The 15728-nt window shown below is 48.4% G+C and overlaps 4 protein-coding genes across 4 annotated transcripts; 1 reads left to right on the top strand and 3 right to left on the bottom strand.

Annotated features, from left to right (window-relative positions):
- Positions 1-3092: 3092 nt before the first annotated feature.
- On the bottom strand, positions 3093-4249 carry MCYG_03526 (uncharacterized protein; the record flags this gene model as incomplete). The annotated part of the gene is made up of 2 exons (XM_002847974.1): positions 3093-3457; positions 4138-4249. The coding sequence occupies 2 exons, from the start codon at positions 4247-4249 to the stop codon at positions 3093-3095; spliced, it is 477 nt and encodes a 158-aa protein (XP_002848020.1).
- A 1885-nt stretch (positions 4250-6134) lies between these two features.
- Positions 6135-7684, bottom strand: MCYG_03525 (conserved hypothetical protein; the record flags this gene model as incomplete). Its single annotated transcript, XM_002847973.1, has 6 exons — positions 6135-6168; positions 6227-6342; positions 6425-6837; positions 6895-7056; positions 7117-7312; positions 7409-7684. 6 exons carry the CDS (start codon positions 7682-7684, stop codon positions 6135-6137), a joined length of 1197 nt encoding a protein of 398 aa, XP_002848019.1.
- A 543-nt stretch (positions 7685-8227) lies between these two features.
- On the bottom strand, positions 8228-9754 carry MCYG_03524 (conserved hypothetical protein; the record flags this gene model as incomplete). The annotated part of the gene is made up of 1 exon (XM_002847972.1): positions 8228-9754. One exon carries the CDS (start codon positions 9752-9754, stop codon positions 8228-8230), a length of 1527 nt encoding a protein of 508 aa, XP_002848018.1.
- A 1506-nt stretch (positions 9755-11260) lies between these two features.
- Positions 11261-15603, top strand: MCYG_03523 (multidrug resistance protein; the record flags this gene model as incomplete). Its single annotated transcript, XM_002847971.1, has 9 exons — positions 11261-11428; positions 11493-11570; positions 11632-11741; positions 11814-11850; positions 11903-12522; positions 12581-13007; positions 13065-14487; positions 14558-14692; positions 14750-15603. The coding sequence occupies 9 exons, from the start codon at positions 11261-11263 to the stop codon at positions 15601-15603; spliced, it is 3852 nt and encodes a 1283-aa protein (XP_002848017.1).
- Between the last annotated feature and the right edge of the window lie 125 nt (positions 15604-15728).

The raw sequence follows: 15728 nt of genomic DNA, 5'->3' as shown, positions 1-15728 counted from the left end.
CAAATGGAGGTTGTTGTCTTAGGCATCTACTATCATGACAACTCCGTTTGACTATAATATGTATAACTGGAGTGTGGTTAAACTCGCGTAGAAGATGCTCTCCTGAAGAACTTCTCGTATCAATGCAGGAGATGAAGAATCTTATCAGCCTGACGAAAGATAAAAAAAAAAAACACCATCCAGGCGAGGCGAGATGGGAGGATGAAGAGCAGGCGAAAAAACCAACATTTGAATGAAGTCGGAAAAAGGCCCCTGATTGGATATAAGACCCTTGATGGAGCTTGACCAGGCCGAACCGCTGCTCTGGGACCTTCTGGCCAGTCAGGAGAGATGCAAAAAGCAAGACGCTACTGCAAGACGCTTAGCTGGAGGCAGAAGAAGGATGTCCCCATCTTCCCTCCCTTGTTCTCTCGCTCTGTATGTGCTATGTATGGATGGACTTACATATGTATACATGTATGTATCATGGAATACGCAGGGGTCAACCGCGCGATTAGCCCTGAAGAAATGGCTCATCCTCCCTTTTCTTTTCTTTTTCTCTAGTCCTCTTTTCTTACCTCGTATTAGAGAACCTCGTACGATGTGTACTTGGTAATAATGTTCCGTGAAGATTCTCTGCCTCATTTGGTAATCAGATGCATCGTACGAGGCGGGCAAGGAATGTGCAGGTAAACCTCATCCTTGCTTCAATTTTTTTATGGCACCTCGGCTTTCTTTTTCCCCCCCTCATAATCGGTGCTCCATTTCTCTGGCAAGTTTTCAGGCTCGTCGCTGATGTTCAGAGTATGTGTATATGTGGTGTAGAAGAGTTCTCTGTACATTATGAGTGTATGCAAATATTACCGATATCAGACTGATAATACTGATACTGTACTCGGAATGGTACCGTACACCGGTATTACCGTGACCGGCCAAGTTTTCTCTTTTCTATCCTCTCTCATCTTAGCCCGAAAAGGGAAATGAAAAAAAAAGTCTTCCCATCTTGCTGGGTCAGCATATATATAAATATATATATACGTATGTATGTATAATAAGTAAGGAAACTATTCGGCGTTCAGGGATCACAACTTACCGATGTTGGGAGAGTTTGACATAAGACTGACTGACATAAAAAAAGGTTAATAGTTAGCGCTTAGCGATCATGGACAGGGTCTCGTTGCCTGTTTCACTGGGGAGAACGGGGAGCATCGAAAGACAACCCCCTGGATCTCCTGTCTTCCCCGAATCTCATGAAGGAGAGAAGCCAACATTTAAGCTTGATCCATCATTGGCCTGGGCGCACTCCCGTCCAAGCCCAACTCTTTCGAAACGGGATCTAATGACAATATCTCGCAGCGCATGGAGGTCATGTGATATCGACCTAATCGACTGATTGGCCTGGTGCAGTGCCCTTTGGGCATCAATCTCGGCGGCTGTTCGTCTGCTTTGCGTTATGGGCCTTCTCCCTTGGTCCGGGGTTGTTGACAGGTCGGACGCTGCACGGTTTTTTATGCACAAGTCTAAGCCAAGGTCTTGAAACTGGAGAAACCCTCCGCCCTTCCGAGGAGTTTCTCCTCCCTCACGTATCCGTTACGGAAGAAGTTTTTTTTTTTCACCATATCGTCAGAGACGCAAGTCGAGCGCAGGGCGGAGTGACTTGTGGGCTTGTTTGTCCTCCACATCGCCGTCTACTGTGGATCAATGGGCGGAAACCTTGCCAGGTCCGTTTTGTCATATCACGGAAGCTCGAGGTTGAGCGCTAATTGGGTTTCGACCAAACTTTTTTTTTTTCGATTATCCCTCTTTTTAGTAGCCCGCCACCGTCTGTGCTGGGCTGGTTGAGGTTCAAGACGGGAGCCGTTTGCTCTTTCGTATTTTTGCATCTCCAAGATGTTCATGTTTCCATACGGATTATGTATATGCAGGATATGGAAAACCAACCAAAGACCTCGATAGGTCGACACTACTGGCTCCATTGACCCTGTCTCCTTTAGCTTTTATATACCTGGAACTCGTTGCTGCGCCGCAAGAATTATGCCTTATCGGGCGTTTGATAAAAGATGCCATGATTACTCTTTGCAGGTTTGTTCTCTTACGTCAAGGTTACTGCTTATATAAAATTGAGGAACGAAAACGATCTTTGATGATGATGTGATGTTTGAGATAGAGGACGATGTCGTTCGAGTCGTCGTGGGAAGGGCGTGAGATGTCCAGACATACTGGAAAGGCATCACGGCAGTCAACCGAGTGGAAGGCGTGAAGGGGAACAAAGGGCGAGAGACGCACAGCCGACCAGGTTTACCCAGGCTACAACTCCTCAATATCATAGCAGGCCTACCTTGCCTTTAAGTGAAGAGCTGAAGAAGGGCCCTCTCATATTCACCATGCCTAATCCGCACTTCTGCTCCGTCTATCCCTCCCGCTGTCTTTCGAATTCTACGTCTTCTTCCGGTGCTTCTTTTTATATATACTCGCCTCCTCCCGTGTTCTGATATCCTTGCAGACTGGCCTGTTCTCGGCGGCCGCGTAAACGACCCATCCTGCCCTCCATGCTCTCTCTTATTTCAAAAAAAAAAAAAAAAAAAGTATTCTAATAATATGTAAATGTCTAGGAAAACAAAAGGAAATAAAAAAAGCAACTAACGGACCAGTTGTTGATCTACTTTAGGATCAACGGCTCGGGATGAGGGTTCAAGCTGCCCGCTTGCCCGCCCGCCGCGCCTGTCATCCAATGCACGGATTGGGTGGTTCAAATCACCCCAGGGGAAAAAAAATGCCCATCCTGTTCTAGAATGGGCATAATCGATAGTTGATTACTGATTCTGAAAGTTGGCTTGCATCAAAACCGCCCGTATATTACATATTCAACCAACTTGTGCAGATCCCACCATGGCCGCCCTCGATTTGGGCAATACGCCATTCGTTCACGCCCAAGGGAGCTCTGTCTGTACCCTCCTACTACCTGCGCTGGCCTATGGTATCAGCACAGAAGCATGATAGGGTGGACGTGGCAGCTGATCAGCCTATGCAGGTCGATGCAGCTCCCGAGATGTGAAGATGATTTGCCCTTGGTCCAAGAAAAAAGAGGAGCCCCTGGCGCTGTTCCAGCCAGCTTACGATGCTACTATGTCGACAGTTTTCTGCAATAGGTCCACATAACCGCTTAGGTTAATATATCGGTATCCTGCAACTCGTGGAAACCTATGCTTTCTCACATGCTTGCCCATTATTCCCTGCCTGCTACCTTTGTTCTGAACCAATGAAGGCTGAGAAGCCGCACAATATAGGTCTGCAATCGCTGATCCCAAGGAGCCATTTTGCAGCTTGAGATCCTCGTCATGACGGTCTGTTTCGTCTCCTTCTCGCTTCACCTTGTCGGTTGTGGGCTGATTCCCTGCCCTGCGCAATGAATTCGACCTACCATGACCAGCAATTTTGAAGAGCAGCGTTCTTGCATACGTCGGTGACTCTGAAAACTCTATTATTGAATTCAAGCAGCTCGATACCTGTGTCTGTTGAGTCACTCTCCCCTGTTCTCAGGTCTCATCTTTCACTCTGGTAGAAGCCGTGTTGGATTTGGCATATATGCTTTTATTTCAAACCTAACCTCAAACTGACCGATGCTCTATCCACCTTCAACCGTCGTCTTTCTCATCGGATGAACAGAATGCCTGATGGTATAGAAACATTAGTCAGTTTGGCTTCCCTGGCTGCAACGCTTCATTGCAGGGTTATCAGATATGCAGTTGTGGAAACGGCTGGCACCTAGTCTGGAATATCTACTCGGATTGGCTACTTAACCCCTACCTACCATTGCGAGCTAATACATATACTACCTCAGGCGCATAGTAGATGCTACCACCTTCCTAAGGGGAGGCTCTTATTCCCTTTTCTCGAGATTTCCTTGGTTCTCGGGAGAAAGGGGCCCATGGGGCTGATTCTCGCTGCAAGGCTACCCTATCCTGTCTGTTCACCTCTTGAGGCCTGTGGGTCGACAACTCCAACAAGAAGACTGCGGAAATGGCTGAGGATAATGTTCTTGCGCCTCCAGGCCCCGCCCTTTCCCTTCGCCCTCTCGAGTGCCGCCTTCTCGTTGGCCTTAAAGAACTCCATCTATAAGCGGGCAGACCCAGGAAGTGCATTGCAGGTGCGGCGTACTAGGGACTGTATGCGTGGTTATCAGGACGATTGCCCGGCTGCTTCCGAGATATCTAACACCGAATATGATAACGCAGAGGGCATTTCGTACGGATTTACCAACTGTTTGCATGTTGCATCGCGTTTAATGAAACTCAAGTTCCGATACAGTTCAATGGAATGTCATGCGAAGAAGAAAGAAGGGAAAAAGAAAGAAAGAAACGAATAAGCCTTGTTTTTATTTACCTTTCCATACAAGCACAGATGCACGCGCCAGCCTTGCGTTAGAGGCATTGTCCATAACGCAGACATATCCAAGCGCTTGTTATTATGACCCAATCCCCGACCTTATCCATGTGCGCCTCACCCACGCTAGCTGACCTTAGCTCCATGGTAATATTAAGCACAACATGAGACCGTGAAACACATGCAATGCCGCTTGTCCTCCTTCTCCGCGTCTCGAGGTAGATGGATCAATTTTCTTTTTGTATGGGGGGCCGTACTATGTACGATTCTTCATGCCATTGTTCTAGGCTTTTGCTACGCCGCTTCGCCCATGGAACACCATTTTCTTCTCCTTGGACAGGAGCTATGCCACGTATCGGTACTGTGGAGCGTATCGTGACCAGATGTAGAAGTTCATGTCCTCATATACTATGTATAGTATATATAAGCCGATGGTATATGCGCCAAAAGAGGACCATGCACCGCTGTACCACCTGGCCGAATTAAATCAATCCCAAATAGTTACCCTTCCCATGGTTGAGAGGCAGCTGCATAAGACTTACTGCGTCCTATGGGACTGCAGTTCTCTAGTTATGTATGAAGCGCGGATTATCCACAAATGAGAAAGCTGAAAATATCTCCTCGTTAGTGGTATTTCGACCCCTTGCCCTTTTGATTTTTCCCTCTCCCGTTTGCTCTTGGTTATACGTATGTTCGGGATGGTGATTTACATTTTAACCGTTTCAAAGTACCTACATACCAATCATTCCGGAGGCCTCCGTGACAATTATGCAGTTGTCCCGTGCTAAATTATGTTGCTGACTGGATGATATTTCTTTTTTTTTTTTTTCTACTTCTCATTTCCTGCTTTTGGTTATTCCTTCTATGCGCCGCTGTTAGTCGAGTCTGGTACTCTGTCGATGCGAAGTGATGTCTGCGTCCCCGTAACGACCAGCCTTAGAAGTTGGCTTTAAGAATAACTGCGAGTTATTAATTTACTGCAGCTGCAGGGCATGGGGGTAAAAGGGCGGCTTCGGATGGATGGGGAGACAGACCAAGATCATGGCCAACATAAAAGCACATAACCAGCAGTTAGTCTTGAAATACTTACTCCGTCTTCTATTGAATTCTATCGAAAGGGCAAGGGCCGGCCTCGAAATGCACTCGAAAGGCAGGATAACTTTTTGATTCCTGGACTTGTTGGCATTTTTTTGGCCGGTATAGCATGATCTCGACCAGCGGTGGTATATCTTCGCTTTTAGCTCTGTAATCTATAGAAGGGCGTTCCCATGCTGGTTTCTCCTTTTTTTTTATTTATATTCAAACAAGACCCTGGTACACACGGCCTGAGGGATGCAGATTCAGCTCTTAATCCCTGGAGTAAGACACGGACGGCTTCAGTGAACGGCGATTATAAGGCCGATGAGAAGGGTACCATGTTTGAATGTACCAACCAAGAATGGAAATTGGAATTGCGTGGCTAGAAAGATAGTGCCGAGAGGGTTTTTGATTCTTTGAGCGAGTTATATTTGATGGATCTGAAGTGAGAAGGGTTGCTACGCCTTCCGGAGAGCGAGGGAAACACTCCATGTCCGTTTATCGGATGTACCTTGATTATGCCTTGATATTAACTACAGGTTTGGCTTGCAGCTACTCTCTAGCCTTAGTTCATCATCCACCCCCTTGAAAAACATTCCCACCATATCATGTCCTGTCCTTTGTTCGTAGTAATTAAATTCTCCTAAAAAAGCATTGATCCTAGAATGAGCATGAAGCTGTAGATGTGGATGCATCTAGTCCCAGTGGATACCAGTGGCAGCTTCGCATCTAAAGAGATTCACATTAGACTAACGGCTTGACGCAGGAAACTGAGAGCTCAACTTACGGGTCAGTACCGAACTGAACATTAGCCTGGTCCCAGTTGTCCATGCGGATGAGGCACGAGCGGAAGCGTACGGCAGAGTCGATGGAGCAGAATCGAAACACGACAGTGCGAATTTTCTAGTCCCCAAAAAGCTGTTAATGTCCGCGTCACCAGGCACATATATATTAGAGTCAGTATTAAAGAAAAGGGTTGGCTTACGGCTGACGCTTCATAGGAGTCAATGATCTTCTCGAGCTGCCATTTCTTTGAGTCAATAAGCTCGACAAGCTGAGCAATGCTGACGTCCAGAGGAGCTCCAATAGCACGCACAACACGAGTTGCACCGATATCCAAACATTCGACCAAACGGGAGCTGACAATATCGACGTCCTTGCCGATATCTACAAACACTGTTCCACGGCTGCCGTTGTGGTCAACATCGATCCCGTTAGGGTGCTTGTCATAGAACGCCTTGCAGTCAGCGGCGTCACAGAAGCGGATTTCAGCAGCCTGGCTAGCCGGATGTACAGCAATCGACTCGACTCTCCCCCCGTGGACTAGGGAGAGGATGCGAGACTGGCCACGGAGGGAAACTGGGATACCAGTCAGGATGATACGACGCGGTGCAGCAGCTGAATATGAAGATGTTAGTGATATGTGAATGAAGATACGCGTATATATGGGCTTACTGGACGTGGGACGCTCGGCCGGAGTTCCCCAGGTCTTAAAAGTGACCATATGCTCGCGATCTTCTTCCTCAACAGGAGTGATGGTCTTCTCCTCGGTTGGTGGGCATTTGACATCTTCGACCGCGGGCTTTGGAGTATCAGCAGGATTGTGGTTCCCCTTGTCTGTGAGAGCATGATATTGTTAGGCAGTTAATATAAATGAAACAAGCAATATGAACTCACCCTCAACAGGGGTAGACTTGGTGACTTGACCAGTTTTCAGGACCTTGCCGCCCAAACGAATCTTCTCAAGGGCTCCGATGAAGGCCTCGGTATCGTCAAAATTGACGGCAACAGAGTCAGTCTTCTTCTCCATCTTTGGCTTGTTAGAACCGGCCTTTGGTTGCTGTTTTGTGGTAGTTTTGTTCTTCAACGGAGTCTTATCACAAGTCAGCTTCGTCTCTCTCTCTCTCTCTCTCCCCCTATTTTTTTATTCCTGATATATAACTATAAGATCGAGAAGACATCTACTTACCTGCTCGTTGCCCTTCTCCTTCTCCTTGTTGGCTGTTGGTGTTTTGTTTTTGCCTTGGTTGAGGACAGGCTCAGAAAGAGAGTAGACGTGGTTTTCAGAAGCCCAGATGCTCTTCTCAAGTCCACCACTTCTCTCACTGATCTGGTTGAAGGTATCAAAGATGACTCTGCCCACCTTCACAGCCTCGTTGATTCTCTCTCCTTCAGCATGATACTCCTGGATTCTCTTGTTAGCTTGACTGACAAGAGAGCTCTCTGGTGAATCACCGCCCGCCATGGCTGAACGGGAGATGGTCTTTTTTTGATACGCAGAAAACACAGCCAGTTCACGATAGATGTAAGTCAAGATGCCAAAAAAGAAGAAGAAGGTTTAGATAAGATGATAGCTAAGATATAGTGTTAGAGAAGCAGACGACTAAGCGGATGGAAGTATAGTTTGTGGTTAAAGGCGTTGGTGAAGGGGTCAAGAGAAGACAGATGCCGTGATATAAGGACAAGGGGAGAGCTCCCTCTGGAAACACACAGAGTGAAGGTTGAAGACTGTGAATGATATCAAAGAGAGGCTCCATTTTAATAGGCCAGCCGTGAAGGGAAGCCTGGTGGGAAGTTCCGTGGAAGTCATTACAGTATGATATCTATATCATACATCTATAGGGAGGAGATATGTTGTTTAAGAGGAACTTCATATTTGCTGGGTTGAATATGAATATAAAGGGGCATGTATATCATTAATGGTATCAAGATATAAAATATTATGATGAGAAAAGGGTACCTACCCCAACCAACACCATGCTGTTATAGAAATATACAAGAGAAAACATCAAAATGAATCAGGAGAGAGGAGTTCCCATGTCTTTTCACCCGGTCGAGGATGAGGCTTCATAACCTGAAGTGCTCTGTTACCGCAGAAGCCACCGGTGCCAGCGGTGCGGGATATGGTCTGGTAGGAGCCTTCACCCTTTTCATTCTCGACCCAGGCAATCTCCTCGACGAGATCGCCTGGCTTCTCAGTCCGACGGGGGTTGACCCACGGCATACCTACGAGGCGGTTAATCACATCGTGAGGGAGAGAGAAAAGGCGCTCGAATCGCCGGGTGACGCCTAGCCATGAGAGCGTGAAAGGGGAGTATGCCACGCGGATATACGGGTTCACATATATCCCGGTGTCAACAGATTCTCGATCCTGGATGTCAGCGTGTATCAGACAGCATTCGGATGCCTCCCAGAGGAGGTCAGGTTCAGCACGGAACCGATATGTATTACTGTGCTGCTGCTGCTGCTGCTTGGGGGAGGAGGAGGGCTGTTGAAAGTACCGTGCGTCAAAGGCAACCATACCTCCCCAACAGCTCCTGACGCGGACGGCATCACGCTGGCTCAGGACATCCCTTCGGCTCTGTCCGTCTCCCGCGGTGGTGAACCAGGGGAAGAAAGGGAGCCCCATCGAGTAACCCTCCAGGTCCCGTGAGGCAAAGGTGTCGTAGAACTTGAACGGGTTGATAAAGTCGACGGCACAGGCAGCTCTGTATTGGGTAGCACCGTCCCGGTCCGCGTTGGTGGACAGGAGCAGCTGGAGGGCATCGACCGGGTCGAAAAAGACGTCGTTCACGTAGAGGATCTTGTCAAACCGCATCATTCCAGGCTGGTTGATCGGCCGTAGAGCGCGGTTCCGAACCTCTGCCAGGAAGGCAATACGCTTTAGCCTTCTGGATCCGTCTGGTAGGGTGATGTGCAGCAGGTCAGCCGTGTCGAGATGCTCCTCAGTGACCATGGAGTGGTTACACGGCGTTTGCTCTGCCATCGCGTTCAAGGCATCCCGTGCACTGTCGTTCATGTCATTCTCGTATATGCTTAGATAGGAATTCTCTGGCCCCAGCAGGTCTATCAGCTGGAGTATGTTCTTGCTCCATTGGCTCTGGGCCAAGCTGCCGTCCGGGTCATATATGTTCGCGGTGATGAAGACCTTCTCGTTGCGCGGGTTCCCCCGTCCGGGTGAATGGCTGCCGACTGCAAGGCTCCGGAGACGATCGTAGTGAGGCGGCCGATGCGTGTATGAGGGCCAGAAGAGCGATACCGCGACGACGAGACAGAGAACCCCCGCCAGCAGCCAGCGCAGGGTGGTGCTCCTACATGTCCTGGTTTGGCCGCGATGGTGACGGCCCTGGGCGGTCTTCTGGCGCCTGACAAACCTCCTACGCCATCGTGGGGGCAGCAGCCGGAGTATTCGAGAGGACAGAGCCGAGTTATCACTGCTCAGCAGGTAGCTGTAGCTGTAGCTGTGGCTGGCTCGTCCGTGGTCCGGGTCGAAGTCATCGAGGATGTAGGCGTCGCTATCGCAGGAGTCAGACATCTGCCCAAGACCAATGGACATCGAACACTCTGTACAAGTCAAGCCTCTGTGTCTTCTTCGTCTTCCCCCTCCTCTTTTTCTTTCTATCGGGCTCTTCTCTTCTCTTGGGCAGAAGATGCGGTCAACGAAGGATTCCTCCCAGGCCAAAAAAGAAAAGATGAGATCAGTGACGCAGGATTTGCATAGTACATGAATAGTTCACATCATAGCTCAGCCTCAGCCGGTCGAACCAGCGAAGACGACTGAGAAGATGAAGCCGATGAAGATGTTTTCTTCTTCCTCCTTAGAAGTCGTACGTGAGCAACCTCTCGTCCTTTTTCTGCGTAACAAGTTCTATATTGCAGATTTAATTACCAAAAAACTCTAGCATATCCAAAACTTCATCTACTCCATCTCTTGACATCTACTTCTGGATCAAAATATAAAAATAAATCGATCTTTATTTATCTGATGCAAAAAAGCAATGAGCGTCGCACAGAAGAAAGCCATCCTGGCCACTTGGCGCATAAGAAGGCGTTCAACAGTTGAACATCTATGAGGACTTCATCTCTCCATGTAGCTTAACCTGACAACTCCTCTGTCCGCCGTGGCCCCGTATGAAGCATCGATAGTTATAGACTTATAGACCTGGAATGACTGATATAGCCTTGGTATGGCAGGATCGGGATGCATGTTCCCCCCCCCCCCCCTCTTGTTTGACCGGCTGCCGAGGGATTTCTCTCCCCGGCGAGAGGCATGATCTTTGGACAAAGATGGGACAGGGACGGAGAGAGAGGGATGCCTTGTGGCCCTTTCTGTCCATCCTGCGAGCCCTACCGTCCCGCCACCTGAAGATCCAGAGCTCGCGTGGCCCGTCCAGGTGAAGGGAGAGGATGCAGAAGATGCAGACTGCATACTATCAACAGGTCCATCCACCCTATCAAGCTGCATCAATGACTGCTTGGACCCTTGGATCGCAACTTAAGCAAGCCCTCTCCGGTGCCCGCGGCGCCCGTCATAAGCCCTGCCTCTATTCAAGTTATTTCTTGGTTGCTGGTCCAATCGCCAAGTGCTTGTTTGCTTGCCTGGTTGAAACTGGAAGACGTTGGCTAAGCTGACTCTCGGTGTCCTCGCGGCTCGTCTTGTCCTTTCTCTTTCGTTTATTTCGCCGCTGAAATAGTTAATATACGAACTTGGCCTTGGTTAACTCACGAGTCTAGACAAGAGACATAGAGATAAGAGCGTGTTGAGTGACTTGCCGGAGAAACATCTGAGAACGCCAAGTTGCTGCCTGTTGCCTTCGGACTGGGCGGTTATCCTTTTTTTTTTAATTATTATTAGCATTTCTAGCCGGGACTGAAGTTTCATCAAAGGCATTTATATATGCGGAGGAGCCGCTCTTTTCGCCAAAGTGGACTCCTGGCAGGACCATCAAGCTCTCTCTGACTGCTGAAGAGGATGTCAAGTGCTTCCTTTTGATAGAAATATCCCCCACCACTTCAACTTCATACAACGTCGTCGCCCCCTATGGGTGCTGATGAAGCGAGGCCGGTCCCGCGGGATGAGACCGCCGCGCCTACAGAAGTTGGCTCTATGACCGAAGAGACTCAGAAGAAGCAGGCTGACGGGATAGTTGATATCCCTAACGCAGAGCACAAGAAGGATGAGCCCCAGCAGGGCTTCGGCGCTTATGTGGTGAATATAACATCCTTTCTCTCGTCGTCTACGTCGCGGCTAAACATATTTCTTTTCTTTATAGAAATTATGGGCTTGGTGCGAGCCAATAGATGTAGTTCTTCGCATCTGTGGATTCATTGCTGCCGTTGCCTCCGGGACTGTAAGTGTTGCCTATAGTTATGTACTGCCGGAAGTATATACACAGGCTGACTCTGATATAGACGCTCCCGCTCATGACCATCGTCTTCGGCAAGTTTGTGGACGTCTTCAACGACTTTGGCGTGGGAAAGATTGATGGCGCCGACTTTAGAGGCCGGATATCAAAGAACGCGTGAGTAAAGCCTGTTTGATATCATGTTCTGGACATAGAGGACATACAGGAAATACTAAAGGACCCAACCAGGCTATGGTTTGTTTATCTCTTCGTTGCAAAGTTCGCCGTGAGTATACCTCTACTTCTCTCAAGGCATGCCTACGACTGACTTCTTCCAGCTCGTCTACATCCATACCATATGTTTCAACATCACTGCCATAAGGAGTGTCCGGAAGCTGCGTCTGCACTATATCAAGGCCATCCTCCGTCAGGAGATGGCGTACTTTGATACCTATACACCCGGCTCTGTTGCAACTCGCATTTCAAACAATGCAAATCTCATCCAGACCGGCATGTCTGAGAAGGTAGGCACCTGCTGCCAGGGTGTTGCCATGTTGATTGCTGCCTTTGTTGTTGCATTTACTCAGAACTGGAGGTTAACTCTTCCCGTTGCCACATCTATACCCACTGCTGTCACCCTGGTTGGCATCACTGTCGCCTTGGATGCTAAACTTGAAGCCAAGATACTCGACATCTACTCCAAGGCCGGCGGCCTGGTAGAGGAGACGCTGGGAAGTATCCGTGTCGTCGTTGCTTTTGGGGCTGGAGACCGTCTACGTAAGAAGTATGATGACCATCTCGAAGCTGCCAAGGGTTTCGGTGTCAAGAAGGGTCCCGTTCTCGGAGTACAGTACAGCTCAGAGTTCTTCATCATGTACTGTGCCTATGCCTTGGCATTTTGGTACGGTATCAAGCTCTTGCTTCAGGGCAAGATAGGTAGTGGAGGAGAGATCCTCACGTATGTTCCTCTTTCTTCCTTTATCTTCGTCAGGACAAATAGCTAAAGGGTATGATAGCGTCTTATTTTCTATCGTCATTGGCACCTCATCTCTCACAATGATAGCACCCACCCTAGGAGAGTTCACCAAGGCTGGCGCAGCTGCCAATGATGTTCTTAGCATGATTGAGAGGACGCCCGAAATCGACTCACTGGGCACTGAAGGTCAAAAGCCGGATACCGTGAATGGTGATTTGGAAGTATCAGATGTGGTTTTCTCCTACCCTGCTCGCCCTACCATAAAAGTATTGGATGGAGTCTCGCTGAAGATACCGGCTCGGAAAGTGACTGCCCTTGTTGGCGCTAGTGGTAGCGGAAAGAGCACGATCATCGGGCTTCTTGAAAGGTGGTATGACCCCGCCAGCGGTTCTGTCACCTTGGACGGCACCGAGCTCAAGGATCTGAATGTCAAGTGGCTCAGAAGTCAGATAGGGCTCGTTCAACAGGTACGTCTCTACCTTAGCCTTGAAGTATCCGCTTTAATGCTCACATTATTTTTTTAGGAACCTGTGCTGTTCAACGACACTATCTACACGAATGTGCTCTATGGATTACCACCGGAGGAAATTGCTAAGATGGACGAGGAGAAAAAGAGAGAACTTGTCAGGCAGGCTTGCGTCGAGTCTAACGCAGACGACTTCATCCAGGAATTCCCACGTGGCTACGATACCGTTGTTGGTGAAAGAGGCAGTCTTCTTAGCGGTGGCCAAAGACAGAGAGTTGCCATTGCGCGCAGTATCATCTCTAACCCACCTATCCTCCTGCTTGACGAGGCTACCTCCGCTCTTGATCCTACTGCTGAAGCTATTGTTCAGGCCGCTCTCGACAGAGTCTCTAGAACCAGGACTACAGTTTTAATTGCCCACAAGTTATCAACCGTCAAGAAAGCAGATAATATCGTTGTTATGAACAAGGGACAGGTCATTGAACAAGGAACCCACGAGTCGCTCCTGGATGCGAGAGGACAGTACTGGAACCTGGTGAACGCTCAAAGCCTTTCTCTAACAAATGATGATTCTGCCTCTGAAACGGACAAGGAGACTGACGAACCGACCGAAGTCCTGGAGAAACATGTCACCACCAAATCGGCTCGTAGCAACATCCCCAATGAAGTTGCGGTGGAATCGGAGGATGTATCGCGAAAATACTCACTGTTCAAATGTCTCCTGATAATCTTCTATGAGCAACGAAGGCACTGGGTATTCTTCCTCTTGGGAGGCATTGCTTCCATCGTCAGCGGTGGTGCATTCCCTGCCCAAGCAGTTCTGTTCTCAAGGATCGTGACCACATTTCAACTGCCGAGGGATGAGTTAAAAGGCCAAGGAGATTTCTGGTCTCTCATGTTCTTTGTCCTTGCACTGTGCATCCTTTTCACTTACGCATCTATCGGCTTCTTCTTGACGGTTGCTGCCTTCCGTTCCTCCAAGTTCTACCGAAGCGAATACTTCAAGGCAATGATTTCACAGGACATCGAATTTTTCGACAAGCCAGATAATTCCTCCGGCAGTCTTACAGCACGTCTATCTACCGACCCACAACACCTTCAGGATCTCCTCTCGTCCAATATCGGATTGATCCTAATCGTCATCGTCAGTCTTTTCGCTGTTAGCATCTTGGCTCTTGCTACCGGGTGGAAATTAGCCCTTGTCTCCCTCTTCGGCTGTCTTCCTCCTCTTTTCTCAGCTGGTTTCATCCGAATGAGGATGGAGATACAGGCCCAGGATAAGAACGCTAAACTGTATCTGGAGAGTGCTCGATTTGCATCTGAGGCAGTGAACTCTATCCGAACAGTTTCGTCCTTGACACTAGAATCTACGGTGTACAACAATTACGGCGACAGACTCAAGGGCCCGGTGGCCAGATCACTCAAGTACACTGCCATTGCGATGATATTTTTCGGCTTCTCAGATAGTATAGACACTGCTGGTAAGACTTCTTCACTCATACAATCGTTGAATAAATATTTTTAACTTCGTCATCGGCTAACCTTTAATAGCTATGGCACTGGCGTTCTGGTATGGTGGTAGATTGATGTCATATGGAGAATATACGGCTCAGCAGTTCTTTGTGATTTTTATTGCCATTATCTTTGGAGGACAAGCAGCCGGATTCATCTTCGGCTTCACTATGAGTGAGTTTTCTAATTTGGTTTAAGCTCTGGCATAATCAACTAATATACCTGTGTTAGATACGACCAAGGCGCATGCAGCAGCAAATCAAATTTTACATCTTCGAAACCAGGTTGCTCCCATCAATGGTTCAACCGGCGAGCAGCCTGCGTCCGGCGATGATACCGATGTGGCAGTAGAATTTAGGGATGTATCATTCAGCTACCCTACCCGCCCTGATCAGCCTGTCCTTCGCAAAATCAACCTGAAAATTCGCCGGGGCCAGAACATTGGTCTTGTTGGACCATCTGGATGCGGGAAGACAACCATGATTGCCCTTCTTGAACGTTTCTACGACGTCACTTCTGGGGATATTTTGATCAATGGCAAACCTTTAACCAATATCGACGTGACCGAGTATCGTGAAACAGCCAGTCTCGTGTCTCAGGAGACAACACTTTACCAAGGCACAATTCGTGAAAACATCCTGCTCGGCGTGACCCGTGATGTTCCTGATGAAGAGATCCACCAAGCTTGCAAGAACGCAAACATCCACGACTTCATCATCTCTTTACCTGAAGGTTACAATACCGAAGCTGGCTCCCGCGGCCTTTCGTTCAGTGGAGGGCAAAGACAGCGTCTTGCAACTGCAAGGGCCTTACTTCGAAACCCAGACTTCCTCTTCCTCGACGAAGCAACAAGTGCACTCGATACAGAGAGCGAACGTGTCGTCCAGGCTGCCCTCGAACATGCCAAAAGAGGCAGAACCACTATTGCTGTTGCCCATAGACTTAGCACCGTCCAAGATTGTGATGCGATTTTCGTGCTTGAAGCCGGCAAAATCGTCGAACAAGGAACCCATCAAGACCTATTAAAGATGAAAGGCCGATATTTTGAAATGTGCAAGGCACAGAGCCTAGATCGCGAAGCGTGATACCCCCCCTCCCAAAAAAAATAAAATAAAATAAAATACCTCTCCCCTTTCTAATTATGATTCTTTACTCATTTTTTTTAATAGCTCATGACATTTTTCTTGTTAATAGCTTTTATCTGCAGTTG

This window comes from Microsporum canis, genomic scaffold (genome assembly GCF_000151145.1).
Source record: "Microsporum canis CBS 113480 supercont1.3 genomic scaffold, whole genome shotgun sequence".
In the NCBI taxonomy this organism is placed as follows: domain Eukaryota; kingdom Fungi; phylum Ascomycota; class Eurotiomycetes; order Onygenales; family Arthrodermataceae; genus Microsporum; species Microsporum canis.
Note: the sequence above shows the minus strand (reverse complement) of the source record. Positions and strands in the feature narration are given on the sequence as shown.